Source organism: Vigna unguiculata, chromosome 3 (genome assembly GCF_004118075.2).
Source record: "Vigna unguiculata cultivar IT97K-499-35 chromosome 3, ASM411807v1, whole genome shotgun sequence".
Lineage (NCBI taxonomy): Eukaryota > Viridiplantae > Streptophyta > Magnoliopsida > Fabales > Fabaceae > Vigna > Vigna unguiculata.
Window position 1 is genome coordinate 24,104,819 of NC_040281.1, and position 15,924 is coordinate 24,120,742.

At 33.5% G+C, this 15,924-nt stretch overlaps 1 protein-coding gene across 1 annotated transcript; it reads left to right on the plus strand.

Annotated features, from left to right (window-relative positions):
• Positions 1-510: 510 nt before the first annotated feature.
• Positions 511-1,533, plus strand: LOC114175193. The gene is made up of 2 exons (XM_028059956.1): positions 511-847; positions 938-1,533. The coding sequence occupies exons 1-2, from the start codon at positions 511-513 to the stop codon at positions 1,531-1,533; spliced, it is 933 nt and encodes a 310-aa protein (XP_027915757.1).
• Positions 1,534-15,924: the final 14,391 nt, after the last annotated feature.

A 15,924-nucleotide genomic window follows, 5' to 3' on the forward strand; every position in this document is an offset into this window, starting at 1 on the left:
TACATGTACTGTACAGGTGGCTAATTAACGTTAATTTTTCAATTTATGGGAAATTTTGCAATTAGGGAAATTTCTTCATTTTCGTCTTTCTTGAGCTCAGATTTGTAGAGGAAGTAGCTAATACTTGTCATTTCATCATTGGATTGCAGTTGCACTCTTCATTTCAATTTTCCAGTTAATCACCATCAACGAGGTAAGTGGGTTTAGGGTTTTCTGGGTTGTGTTTGCTCGTGGGTTAGGGTTTTCATAATTCTATTTTTGGGTTTGTTTGTCTTTCGATTGTTGTGATGTTCTGCATGGTTTCTAAATTACTTCCATGATTTTGTGTAGTTTGTGTCTGTAGGTGGGGTTCAATGGGGTATTATTTTAGTTGGTTTGTTTGTTGGTTGTCGATGTTGGTGTAATGGTCCCCATTATTTTATTTGTAATTGATTATAGCAGTGGTCCCCCATTGTGTTAAAGTAGGCTTAATAATACATCTTTTTTATCTGTTTAATTTACTTTAGGGCAATGAGTGATGATAGGTTCGATGTTATTGTCCACCATGGTGGTGAAGTAGAGGCCCATGAAGAGGCTGCTGAAGTAGAGATTGGGGATGCCAGTGGTCTGAATAGTGATGTTGAAGTGGAAGGTGAAATTGAAGTGGAAACTATGCCTGAAAGTGATGATTCTAGCAGAGGTAAATTTGAAAATAGAGCATGTCATTTAATCGAGTTATCTGATGATGAATGGCATTCAGAAGAATTACTTAGTGGGCCAAATAGCGAGAGTGAAACAGTTGGGGATGAAGAAAACAATGATGAAAGGACAAGATGTGGTCCATTCCAAACATTTGTAATGCCAAAAAGTATAGCGGATTAAAAATGGGAAGTAGGAACTATTTTTCTAAACAACAACCACTTCAAGGATGCCATTAGGGCTTATGTTATTCATGCAGGGAGAAATCTGAAATTCTTGAAAAATGATAGTAAGCGAGTTAGGGTTGGTTGTTTAGGTGCACAAAATAAATGTCAATGGTCCGCATATTGTTCCTATGTTCGTAGCCGTAAGATTTGGCAATTAAGGAAACTACTTGATGTTCATTCTTGTAGCAAGGAGTTCAAGATTAATATCATTAAAGCAAAGTGGCTTAGTGAAACCTTGGACCAAACTCTAATAGAGAATCCAAAGCTAAAGATAAATGACGTAAGACAAAGGGCTTTAAGAAAATGGAATACACATGTGTCAATATCAACAGCTCGTAAAGCAAGGGCAATGGCTGCAGATATAGTAGATGGGTCATTTAAAGAGCAATATAAAAGAATCTACGACTATGCACATGAATTACTAAAATGTAATCCCGGATCAACTATAAAAATCAAAGTGGAAAATGATAATGATGAAGCAATTTTTCAGAGGTTTTACTCTTGTTTAAAAGCATGTAAAGATTCCTTTGTCTTCTGTAGACCCATCATAGGTTTGGATGGTTGTTTTTTAAAAGGAAAATACGGAGGTGAGTTGTTGAGTGCTGTGGGTAGAGATGCTAATGATTAGTTACTGCCCTTAGCGTATGCTATTGTGGAAGTTCAAAATAAAGAAACTTGGACATGGTTCTTGGAATTGCTTATTGGTGATCTTGGAGGTATTGACGTGTGTGGGACAATGACCTTTATGTCTGACCAACAAAAGGTATGTTTAATATATGTTAAATTTATTCATTTTTGTTTAATGTTGTAAGTACTAATAATCTTATCATTGCACAGGGATTAGTGCCTGCCATTCAGGACCTATTACCGACTGTTGAGCACAGGTTTTGCATGAGGCATCTGTATGCAAATTTCAGAAAAAGATTCTCTGGCCAAAAATTAAAGATACTCATGTGGAAGGCTGCTAGAAGCATACACCCAGCAGTTTGGGAAAGAGTGATGTTAACAATTAAAGAGTTAAATATTGATGCTTACAGATATCTTATTGTTATACCTTCAAGGTATCTCTACTGTACAAATACCTTATTTCTATACAAATACCTGATTTCTGTACAAATACCTGATTTTTGTACAAATACCTGATTTATGTACAAATACCTGATATCAATACTGATGCTATTATTTATGTAGGTTCTGGTCGAGCCATATGCGACACAATTGTCAACAATATGAGTGAAGCTTTTAATAGTGTCATGGTGGATGCAAGAGGCAAACCCATAATAACCATGCTCGAGGAAATCAGAGTTTATTTAATGGAAAAGTGGGTTACCAAGAGAAAAAAAGTTACAACTTTTGAAGGAAACATTTGCCCCAAGGTCCTTGACAGACTACATAAGGAAAAGGAGTTAACCAAATATTGGATCCCAAGGTTAGATTTTTGTCTTTTTTTAACACAATCAACTTATTTGTGTACTGATATGTGTATTGATATTTGCAGTTGGTCAGGAGAAAAGCTATTTGAAGTGAGGCACATATCGATGGTTGGAGATAAGTACACAGTGAATGTGGATGCTCAACATTGCAGCTGTAGGAAATGACTTCTGACTGCTATCCCTTGCTGCCATGCTATTGCAGCAATGAATTTCATCAATGTCAATGTTGAGGACTTCATACCAATCTGTTTCAGGAGATCCACCTATGAAGAAATATATCAATCCATCATCTTTCCAGTCAATGGTGAAGTCTTATGGGAAAGAACTCCCTACCCTGACGTCCATCCACCACATAAGAGGATCTTACCAGGAAGACCCAAGAAAAAAAGAAGGCTGGAAGAGTGGGAGTTGAGAAAGGATAACACACAAATCAGCAAAGGAGGTCATAGAAAAAAAATGTAGCATATGCCGTCAGATTGGACATAACAGGAACAATTGCCTAGATAAGCCTGTGGATGAGCATACTACAACACCTGCTGAGACTGCACCAGATGCCCAAACTGCTGAGAATGCACCAACTGCTGAAACTGTTGAGAATGCACCAACTGCTGAAACTGTTGAGAATGCACCAACTGTTGAAACTCAAATAACTCAACCACCAAGGAATGAAGTGGAGAGTCAAGCAACACCACTACCAACATCAGAAGAACCATCTCAGCAGTTCAGGATGAAATTACAGATTAGGAGGAGGCCATGATAACAGTTACAAACGTCTTAGTTATTTTTTAGAATTTCTGATGTAGAATTCATTATTGATGTACTGCATTTTGACTTTCCTTAAACTTCGTTCAGTTTCACTTTTGCCAAACTTATATCAATTTAATTTTTGCCAAACTTAAATCAATATCACTTACTTCAATGCTCAGATTAAGATGTCATTTTGAACATGTTGGGACTAATATCAACATAATCAAACTAATTCATTTCTTCATTTAACAATAGTACAAAACAGATTGGACTTTAAGAGATTACACACAATAACAGTACGAGTAATACAATAACAACACAAGTGAACCCTATTACTAATTGCAACCTCTTCTCGACAACCTTCAATGACTTCTCCAAATCATTAATCTGCCTCATTTGTGTCATGATGATGACATCCTTTTCATCAATACCACCATTTGAAAAAGTTGCAGCCCACATTATTGGAACCACCACTCTGTAAATCAATAAACCAAAAATTAAAACCAATTTATTATTAACACAAAAATAAAAACAGATTGTACCCAAAATTTTCTACCAATATTCTTTAGAGTTCTTGCCACCCTCAAAGCTGCCATCTCTCCGCAACTACAAATCGGGGTTAATTCGTTTCTCGTTGAACCACCAATAGTGTACGAAGTGATACAACACGGTTGCCTCCAACGATTACAACCAGAGGTAAAGGAAGAAGATTGGGACCGTAACATACCTATATAACGGGATTGCAGGAAGAAGAAGATTGCAGCAACACCAATTAGGAATGGAGGAACAAGATTGCCAAAACTCACCAACTGCCCAAACATCCCCTACTAAAACCCTAACTCACTTATTTATCCCCAAATATCTAATTAAGTCACTTGTACAGTACACGTAATACACCCTAATACAAATCGTGCCACATGTACAATGCTCCGTTAATGATTTAAACGGCGTTACAGAAAAGGACCAAATAAAACACGAATTGCGAAAATGAGGACCATTCTAAACATTCGGTAAAAATGAGGACCATTTTAAACATTCTGTGAAAATGAGGACCATCCGCAACAAACACTACGAAAATGAGGACCAAAAATGTATTTAAGCCTTTTAAATTAAAACTAAAAATTTCAATAATAAACCTGACTTATTTATTTATTTATTTATTAGAATTTTTTTTAATTAAAGTAGTAAATAGTTTATCTATTTGTCTCCAACCAAATTGGAAAATCATCCAATTAATGACATGGTGTAATTAATAGATTTATCACTGAACAAAGAAATATATAATCAAAAGATATTTTTGTGTATATTTTTATAAAAGTATAAATTTTACAAAATGTTTTTTATTTGATTAAAAATTAAGTTTTATTTTGATACATCATTAGTTGAATTCTATACATTATAATTAATCTCTTGTTATTCTTTTAATTATTTTTTTTACTAATTTTAAATGGGATCTTACCAAAAAATAATTTAATGAAGTCATAGTGCCAAAATTCTAGACAGTTAAATATTGATACTCGAAGAACTCTAGAACGATTATTTTTAACCTTTTATAATGAAACCTCTTTCTTACTATAATGGATAAAAAAAGTAATAATGAATTTTATATTCAGTTTTCTAAATTTAGCAAGTGATTTTTCTTTTGTGCTTAATAGTATCTTAAGAAGTGTGTTTTTTCATGTTTAATCCCTTACGTATTCTTTTGTTGTTCTTGATTTTTATTTTTCTTGTACTCCTAACTCATTGGCAATACATTCTAATTAAGAATCCATGAGTTTTGATCAATCTAACTGAGTGAATTTTTAGTTCTTGACTTTTAATGTATGGATTTCTTTGCTCCTTCATTCTAATTCATTCAAGATCAATATAAAACAATTTCTAAATAGTTAAACATTGATTTGACCAAATGATTTTCAATTATAATGATTCATAAATAATTAAAAGTCATGTTGGATACATCATAAATTTAAAACACAAAAATAGGGACTCGTATTTTGTATCTAAAGCATGTGGGTTTATACATGATGCTTTTGAACCATATGTGATAATTCATTTTGTTTTTTGTGATTAAAAGGTGTTTAATTCGGTTTAAATTATTTCCTTTTGGTTCATGTTATTTCTTGTGTTGTTTCAATTTACTTTTCCTAACCTTATTGGAACATTATACTAGGATGTACTTCTCGTCATTCTTAGCAAGAGGAGGAACAATCCACTTTTACTACTTCCAGATCTCCCAAAAATTTAAACTTAGGAAGATTGGAATCCTAGTTTGTTGGAAATGAAGATAAAATTCAAGTCTTTTTGTTGGAAGTAACCAAAAAGCAAATAAATATCCCAAAAGTGCTTCAGTTTTCATGGCTCAAGGTTGAAAATATTAACAATATCTACAAGCTAATGAAGTATCAACATTTAAAGACATGTTTGAGTTATCAAATAACATTTACCCTAACCTGGTAAAGGTTTTTTGTTGGTCAAAAGAGTACTGATGTTCGAAGATTTCATGAAGCTTGAAGATTGATGAAGTTTCGAAATCATGTGTAAATCTGACTTAGGATAGAAGTCTTTATGTGTGTCTCGAAATTATTTAATTTGTTAAAATGATGTTTAATAGGTAAAATGAGATATGCATGTAGTTCGATAAATAACATGTTAAATCAGCTAAAATAATAATTAATCCGCTGATTTCACTTAAGTAAATGAACTCAATTGATTGAGAATTACTTTCAATTGATTAAACATAACACTTACAAGCTATATAACCTCTCTTTTTTGTGAGATGAGTAACACTTCTGAAAAATGCGAAATCAGATATGAAAATTGAAAAAACTCATTCTTTCAAAGGAAAATTATGCAACTACATACTATTCGTGACTGAACTTGGAGATGTTGGAGTTTTGATTGCTCCTAGTTGGTGAGATGTAGAGAGGTTGTTGATTAACTAGGGAAAGTCAATTTTTAGGTTTGATCATTCTAGTGTATTCGCTTGTGTTTGTGTGTTGCTTCTGGTGTGAGTCCAAGTTTGTTAGAGGATTCCTATTGTGCATTTGTTGTTTCTTGTGTGATTCGAGAAACTTGTATTGTGTTATTTGTGTTTTCAAGAATTTAATTGTAAGGATATTGTAATGTCTTGTGTTAGTGATAGGTTAATCTCACGTTGTCTTGACCAACTGGATATAGCTTCATTAGAATGAACCAACCCTAAACCCTTAACCATGTGGATTATTTTAGTTTTTTGTATATTATTGTTGAAGTTACTTTTAACAAGAAAACTAATTTGTTTGATCTTTAATATAATTCTCAGATGATTGCATAACAAATTGATAAATTAGTGCATTTGTGATTATTATGATTGATCTTATAATTAAAATAATCAAACTTGAAATCTGATTGTTAAGTGATATTGCTGCAAAATTTACTGCTAGAATTTAACATGTTGATTTTGTATTTTAGTTAGTTCAAATGTTTGATCCAAAAGTGATACATTGTTAAATCGCGTGGTCTATCTAGTATTATAAAAAGGCTTTTATAGATTTTGAAAAGAACAATTTTTTTTCTTAAAAAGAGCCAACTCAATCTCCCTTCTTAGCTTAAAACCCTTTATTTTGATTTCATTTCTTTCACTAATCTCCAATTTAATGGTGATATTTTGAAATCTTGTGAGAAATGTGTGGAGATGGAGATGACAAGTGATGTTTGAAAGCATGTGGCTGGTGTGAAGAAAAAAGCCATTCAAGTGTATAAAGGAGACACTTAAGTTATTGAAGAATTCAATAGAGCTTATCATCAATGCCTTTGTAGACATCGCGAGATCAAAAGTTTGCATGTTAGAAATCTTAAGAAAAAAGAGAGATTGTTAGATTTCACTGTCATATGGCTGTTTACACCTCGAGAAAAAAAAAATCATTCTAGCCTTAATGAAGGGGATTTGGTGCTCATGTATTGCATTCAAAACAAGCTCTAAGTGGACTGGACTTTTGTGCTTCGTGATCATATGATGAAAGTCAAGAGACTCATTGATTTTAGGTTTCCTTTTGTGGTTTTAATCTCTAAGTTCTTGGAAGATTTTGGTGTTGACTTGGATGATGAGTTGCAAGAGTCTACCAATACATTCAATCATATTTCATGTCTTACTTTGCATAAGATAAGGTTTACCAAGGAAAACAACAGTTGGATCAGAGATGGAGTTGTTGTTGGTGCTAATGATGATGAAGTTGGTCCAAGTGGTGCTGGACAAAGACATGGTCCAAGTGGTTCAACTTCAATGATCACTTACCTTATTCGATATAATCCATTAGAGGATAGGGGTCCTACCTACTCTCCCTTTAAATGTGTTGTGTTGGATTAACTCCATGAGTTAACTGAATCTTTGGATGAGCACTAAAACTTTTGCAATGCATAGTTTTAGGATCTTGATGAACAAATCACTAATGCCTATGAGCTCGTTATTGATCTTTATTATCGTGATATTCATAGTGATTAGGCTAGCTTTTAGGACATGCAGTGCATCTTTAACATTTATTTGCTTTCATTAGTTGTTTGGTGAACCTTTTATCTTGTTATTCAGGTTGATTGATATAATCTATTCTTTTCTATTTCTCTCTTTTGGTTATAATTGTTAGATGAGTTCTATTTGATGAGTCCAAAGTGGGATAAATATATGGTTTTTATTGGTTTGTTTTATAGGTGTTTGATTCTATTTGACAGGAGGAGTTATATAAGTTGGTGAATGGTTTTATTTTATTTCCCCTCATATTTTGTATGAGGTAGTCGTTTCAGGTTTTGCAATGGTTTTTGGCTTCATTAAATCAAGTGTAGAATATTGTTATAGAAGCTTGATTAATGGAGATTTGATGAATCCTTGAAGCATAAAGAATTTGAAGATTTTTGTAATCATGTACTTGCTTAGTTTAGTTTGTTTAGCTTGTGCCTAGGAGTTATTTAATTTGTTAAAAGAGTGTTTAGGAAGTTAAATGTCTTTTATATATAGATATATGATTAACATATTAAATCGGTTAAAATAACTAACAATCAGATGATTTCACTAAGGTAAGTGAAATCAACCAATTGACTATTAATATTTAAACAACTTAATACACATCATATGCTATATATTCATCATTTGCTCTTTGAGAAGTGAGTCTTTACTTGAAAAATTTTTTCTTTTCAATCTATCAAACACTTTTCAAGAGAGAGCTAAAGGTACTAAATTAGCATGTACTTGTCTTATGTGATGTGGAGTTATGATTGTCTCCATCTTGATCTTGGAAGAAGATATCTTAATTAGCTAGGGAGAGCTGATCATCCAACTTTTATTAATCTTATGTTGAGTGTTGTTTTCATATATCTGGTGTGATTTCAAGTTTGCAAAAGGTGTCTTGTTGTTAGGTGTTTAGCTTCTTGTAAGGTTTTCAAGAAGGTGTTCATGTTTCAAAAATTTGTATGTAAATAACCTTTGTAATTCTTGATATGGTGGAAAGCCTAGATTAGGTTGCTAAGGCTACATTGGATGTAACTCTTGTGAGTTAACTAGTGTAAAAATTTATTGTGTCTTGTTTTCTTCTTGCTTTATAATTTTGTTAATTCTTTCATCTTTATATCAAGAAATTTAATAAGTTGTATTTTTTGTGACAAACTTAAGTGTGACTGAGTGTGTAATCAAATAAGTAGCACTTCTAAAATAATCTTGTTATATGGTCTAAAATAAGTAGCACTTAAGTGTGACAAACTCCAAGCTCTTCCTTTCTTCAAATATGCACCCCTTTTGTGTGGTCCTAAGTTTAAGGCTCTCCTCCACAATAAGTAATGTAATCCTCCTCTTTGTAGGCATAATCTTACCCTACAAAACAAACAACCAAAAGGGCCAGCAAGTCAACTTAATACAAGTCAACTAAGGTCAACAAGTTAACCAAAGTCAAGTCAAGTCAACTTTAGTCAACATAAGAAAAGTCAACATAAAGAAATTGAAAATAAAGACAAAGATGATTGGTTAGAGGCCTCCCTTCTAGTCATGCTTCTAGTCACTCTTCTTGGAAGGTCCTCTAGAGCTTCATGGTGAGTCATGGACTCATCGCTATGGGTTTTCAATCTATTGCCTTAATGTTTTGCCTTGATATGTTTAACAACTTTTCTTCTTGTTCTAGTAGTAAATCCTTGGTTATGTTAACTTATGATTACATTTTTATTCACATTTTGAACATCTAATCTTAACTTTCTTGGATTGTAGTTGATACTAAACCATTATTTTAACTAGAATTGTCCCAATTGGTATTATCTGAGCTTCAATTGAAATCAATTGTAAAAATTAGTTTTTAATCCCTCATATGATGCTAAACGGTCTAACTAGACAAGTCTCACAAGAAGTCTAATTTGTCAAATTTCACTACTCAATCTGATAAATCATATATGTGCTAAGTGATTTTTCTGATTGAATCCACTCATACTCTCTGAATGTTCTAAGATATATTTTATGAATAAATAAAGTCACAAAGCATTTAATATTTTAGTAGACGACCTACTGGACATTTGGACATGCCATCAATGACTTGATTCTATTTGAATGAATATTCTCAAATTGTGATTCATAATATTGTTTTTGAATTATGATTATTGCTATTCAAATTATTGTCTATTGATAATTCTATTTCATTCTTTTATTAGAATTTTTGTTAGCCTGCTTAATTCTAACAATCTTTTGTTTCCTTAATTCAAGAGATAAAAGAGTATAAATCTCAAAAGTAGACTTTTGGAAACATGAAGAGATAACTAATAGAAACCGTTTAACTTGCTTGATTGATTTGAGTTTATTTAAAAATTGGATTAATGATAATCATATGCTAATTGATGAAGAATTTAGCTATGAATTAACTAGAGAATCAATTTACCTTTTTAATTGTTTTATTCTCGCTCTTTTAGCATTACTTGCATCAAAGAAAACCATTATTTTTACTTTATTGTTCCTTAAATCTTTGTTTCTACATATGTCCTTAAAATATAATTTGTTGAGATTGCAGTTGAATTTGTTGGAAGATGACTTTGGGTTGACTAACCCTATCTATACTTAATTTTTGGAAAACTTTTATGTAGTTGATGGTCAAGAACCTCACATTGGACAATCTACTCTTACATTATACTATTTATTCTTTTAATTTGATTATGGAAATGACAATGATCAATAACCCAATGTTTCTCCTTTGGTGCAAAAAATGCATACTTTAGATTTTTAACAATGGCTTAAGCTCCACTATTAGTTTTAAATATATTTGTTCTACTAGTTTAATTTTAGCACGTGCACCATGTGAAGGATCTTGCATAGGGACATTAAGATGACCCACCAAGCCATCTGAACTAATAGAAACCGTTTAACTCATGAAATTATGAGAAAAAAAAACACAACATGGATGTATAAATTTTTGAGGTGGAATTATAAAATACATCAAAATTTGTAGAATCAATTACAATGTCAATGGAAACAAGAGTTGTAAAGTTAATACTTTTAAAAACCTATAGACATGATAAGTTACCACACAAACAAAACATACATAATGAACTCCATTATAATATAAACATTGGGATTCACCTTTAATGCCTAAAATTTAGGAAGATCGAGAAACAAGTTCTCACACACATCATCAACCAACTAGTAACATCTTGGGTATCTCTCTACATCAAGCAAATTAAAATTAATATTGTCATACCCAAAATTCTATTGATAATGTGCCAAATTGTACATGAGTCATAGTATGCGTAGTTTTGAGAAACAGTCTACTCTAGGTCATTTTTTATTGATTGATACACAAATATTCCACAACTCCCTTGATATAAGTTGTGTTTCAATTCTCATGAGCCTTAATGAATTCCATAATGATTTTGGCATGACAACTATTAAGGCTTTTGAATCCAACATAACTTAATATTTTACGATGCTTGGAATAGTGAAAGTGTTAGAATCTTTCTAGTACTGGAATGTTTGGTTGAATGATGACATGTATGTTTTTGCCTATATTCATCTTTTAATCTCCCTTTAGCCTATTTCGATGAATACATGTGTCTATGATATTCTTGATCTGATAAGTGTTGATGATGATCATATGATAAACGAAAACATACTTTAAGCTAATGTGAACATAACTAATTTTCTTGAATTAAATTTGTGTGGTGGGGAATATCTTCACCATCTATCACCAAGAAGATTTGCGCCAAATACAACTTATGTTTAAATATCAATTAGGAATCAAGCTAAATTTATTTCATCCATCAATTATCCTAACACAAACATATTTCAACTCTGATCCAGATGTATTTCCAGTATGTTGTGTGTTTTTCTTTCCATGTTTTTTATTGAAAGGTTATGCAACCTAAGGAGATAAGTACCACTAACTATTAATGATGTCGTGTGAGAAGAGAAAATCAATAAATATTTCATGAAGCAAATTTAAGGATTCTAAACTATCAACGATGGACAAACAATCAAAGAAAAAGAAGAAGAAGAAGAAGAAGAAGAAGAATATATTGAGAATGAGTTCAAAGCTACTTAATGGCTAAAAAATGGACTATAATGACTACTTTATTTTAGTGCCTATTTAAAGATTGTTCTTGAAGGAGAAACATCAAGAAAAGCCATTGTTTGTAAGTGTTGAAACTATACTAATTTTTCTCTATGCTCTAAATCTTTGTAAGGAACAATGTTCGTGTTTATTTAAGCAAACTAGTAGATAATACATAATCTTGTAAATTACAAAAGATGTTATCTATCTTTAGTGAGCAAAAATTTATGATTTATTTGTCACAAAGACATTCATTTTGTCTTAAACAAGGAGTAACTTGTTGTTTAAAGAGTACTCTTGTTAATTTAGGAGTGACTTATTGTTGAAACAATACTCGAGATTAACCAAAGTGGCTATAATTCAAAATAATACTTGTCATTTTTAGATAGGAGTGACTAAGTCTAGAAGAATACTTTATTGGCTTATCTAGGAATGGCTATGATTCGAAAGAATACTCGCTTATACTTCATTGTAGTAGTTTACCTAGTGAAACTTGACTAGTTGGTCAATTATCGGATGTAGTATGTGCTATCAAATGAACCAATATTAGAATATTGAGTAACCTTTCTCTTTGTAATCTATTGTACCATATGTAGCTTGGCCTATAGTAACTTGAGAAGGTGATGACTTAGGCCTAGCCTTGGTGCCAAGGAAAACTCTAGCTAGGTAAGACTTGGTAATTAAACAGTCCTTTATTACTCACCTCTCTTACTTGGGAGTGAACTTGTGAAATACTAGAAACTTTCAATCTATGAAAACTTTTAAAATTAAAAGATGATGACAAGACATGCTTCCAAACATAGTGAGAGTGGCTCTGACGAAAAAGAAATTTCCAACCACGATATGTTAAGGAATTTAGAGAATTTAAACTAAGTATGCAACAAGAATCCCAAGATAAAAGAGAAAAGAACATAGAAAGGGACACCCAAGTAAGACGCCTAGAAGAATCAATTAGAGCCCTAACAAAAAGAGCAGAAAGAGCTTCAAGCATTCATAAGTCAAGAAAGAGTAGAAGCGGAGAGACTTTCTCTGATCAAGAGTTAGGGGTAGGGGAATATTACCAATAACCTTCTCACACTAGGAGGCAAAAAAAGGAGCATACCCCTAAAGAAGTTAAGGTAGTCTTACCTTATTTTTATGGCAAGGATAATATTGAGGTCTATTTGGATTGGGAAATGAAGGTACAGCAATTATTTGCTTGCCACCAAATCAATGCAGAAACGAAGGTGCCTTTGGCTACCCTTAGCTTTCAAAGGTATGTCATGTATTGGTGGACCATCTTGGTCCAAGATAGAATATGCCACATGTAAGACCCATGAAAATTTATTAATTTAATAAATAATTAATTAATAAATGTGGGTAGTGGGAGTCTTTATGGCATTAAATTCTAACTTCTATGATGTGCAAAAATACTAGCTCAAGTGGTTGAGGGTACTTGGTTGTGTGAAAGGACTTGGGTTCAAGTCTTATGTGTGCCAATTATGTGTTGTTTGATTTATTATTAATTTTAATAAAATGCATGATCATGTTGAGTGATAACACAATTATAGAATTACAAGAATTGTCACGAAACATGATATGGTTAAGTGGTTGTTCATTGAATTGGGCATTGGTATGGTCATGGGTTCAAACCTTGGTCAACCAAATTTAACTCTATTTTTGCTAAAAATTAGTGCGGCATGAATATGAATTGGAGTGTGAATTGGGCCTGGTTGCTGGTGTTGAGTGCGTTGACAATATAGGAATCTACATTTCTCGCTCAGGCGAGCCAGGCTCGCCTAGGCGAGATTAGCAAAGACTCGAATACTATTTCTGCTCGAGCGTTTCGCTTAGGCGAAGGATCCTAGTCTTGGGCGACAGGCCATCTCGCTTAAGCGAGTGTGCCTCGCCTAAGCGAGAATCTGTGAGTGTTTGGAGGTTGTGCTTGGGGCATCTCGCCCAGGCATGAAGCCCTATTTTGGGCGAAAGAGTACCTCGCTCAGGCGAGAGACCCTCGCCTAAGCGAGAATTCGAGGATTGAATTGACGTTGGTTTAACTCGCCGCCTAGGCAAGAAATTTGTTTTATGGGCGAAAGGAAGGCTCGCCCAAGCGAGAGTTCAAGGTTTGTTTTGTGCGAGGTAACCTAGCTTAAGCAAGGTAGGCTTAGGTACTTAGGCGATGGTTTCAAGCTTAAACGAAGGATGGAGGAATTGTGTGTTTCAAGGTAATCGATTATGCTGTTTTGGATTGGTTGGTGTTTGAATTGTGATGTGTAGTCTATAAGGCTTCTAAGATATCTCAAAGGTGGGCTTGCTGGTGTTCCTTGAGTTGTGGCTCGGGATAAGGGTTAGGCACGTGGCATTCTCTGAGTTGTGGCTCGGAATGACGTCCCTTGAGTTGTGGCTCAGGATAGTGGATGAACACGAGGAACTCTTGAGTTGTGGCTCGGGTTGGCAAGTGTTGCCTGCGTGAGTGTGCTGGTTGTGGCCAGTACAGATGAGTCCAAATAGATTTCCCTCCTCAATAAATAGCTAATGAGTTTGGTAGTCTTGGGACATTATAGACTATGTTCATATTGGGAACTCCACCTAGCGTTACGGTGTGCGATCCGTAGCATGGTTTCCTGCACGTGCTCTATCGATTGTGGCCGATAGGTGTGGTAGCAAGACATCTAGAGGTACTCACAAGAAGATGTAGAACACGGTCAACATGGTTGTGGCCATGCGGAAGGAAAAGATAAGATTCCTTTGATATTTCTTGATATCAAATCATGGTTGTGGCCATGTGAGATCAAATGATGGTTTTCCTGGATGTGCTTATGTTATCAAAACATGGTTGTGGCCATGTGGGATGAAGGAAGGGAATTTTTTATAGTATAATTAATTGGATATATATTTGTTATATATATATATATATATATATATATATATGATTGTTTGTTATTAGCTCACCCTATCTGCTTGTATTTGGCGATGATTGTGTACACGGTACACGGGAGCATATGATATTGCAAGTGGTTTTGGTGAGGCATAGGCTCGGAGCGTGGGCTAGCGTGGAAATTTTCTCAAAGTTTTTATATTATTTTTTATGATTTCAAATAAGTTGTAACTATTGTTATTATTGGACTTTTGGATAACTATAATAGTATTTTTATGCCATGGATTCTGGATTATTATTGAAGTAAATAAAAGATTTAAATTTCTCGTGGTTTTGGGAAATGATGTTTTATTAAATGAAGTTTTTTATATTTTCTTTTTGATATTAATTAAATTCGTAACATCCGGTCGGGATGTTACACCACAGGGATCCTGCCATCCAATAATGGAATGAACTAAATCTACCCTTAGGAGGAGACACATTCCCTCCTATTACAATAGGGAACTCATGGACAAACTCTAGAGACTTCAACAGAGGTTTATGAATGTGGAGGAATATAGGCAAAAGATGTAGTTGTTCATGATGAAGGCAAGTATAGTTGAAGAAGAAGACATAACTCTAGATAGGTTCTTGAGTGGGTTGAACCTTGATATAAGAGATAAAGTGGAGCTACTACCTTTTAGAGATTTTAATGACTTAGTTCAAATATGTATCAAGATAGAGCAACAACAGCTATTGAGGAATCATCTTCTAAAAGAGATCAAGCTTCTTTATCTCTTATGTCAAAGAAGATTTCAAGAAGGAAAAGGATGAACCTCATAAGAATCTAGCTAAGGTACATGACAAAGGCAAGGGTGAAGCATCTGCACACACTCACACTAGTGATATTAAGTGCTTCAAGTGTTTAGGAAGAGGTCATATAATTGCTTAGTGCCTTACTAAAAGGATTATCATCTTAAGAGGCATTGACCACTATAGTAGTCAAGAAAAGTCAAACACTAGTGAGAATGAGAGTGAGAGCTCAAAAGAGTCAAAGGGAGAGGATGTATACCCTTATGAAGAAAATCTTCTCATGATTAGAAGAAACCTTAACAACCAACCTAGTGTTTCCAATATTACACAAAGAGATAACATCTTTTATACAAGATATAATGTTTTAAACAATATAAGTTCTTTAATTATTGATAGTGGCTCTTGTTGTAATTGTTGCAGCACTAGATTGGTTGAGAAGCTGAGTTTAACTGTCTTACCCTATTCTAAACCGTACAAAGTTCAGTGGCTAAATGAAGATGGGGATATGACGGTTAAAAATCAAGTGGAGGTACAATTCTCCATTGGGAAATACAAAGATAAAGTTTTATGTGATGTCATTCCCATGGAGACTTGTCGTATTTTGTTTGAAAGATGATGACAATTTGATAGAAAAACAATACAGAATG

Excerpts from the sequence above, each read along its gene's own strand:
- LOC114175193 (XM_028059956.1), top strand. The coding sequence starts at position 511 with ATGAGTGATGATAGGTTCGATGTTATTGTCCACCATGGTGGTGAAGTA. Across the intron at positions 848-937 it reads AACATTTGTAATGCCAAAAA|GGAGAAATCTGAAATTCTTG; the intron begins GTATAGCGGATT and ends TTATTCATGCAG.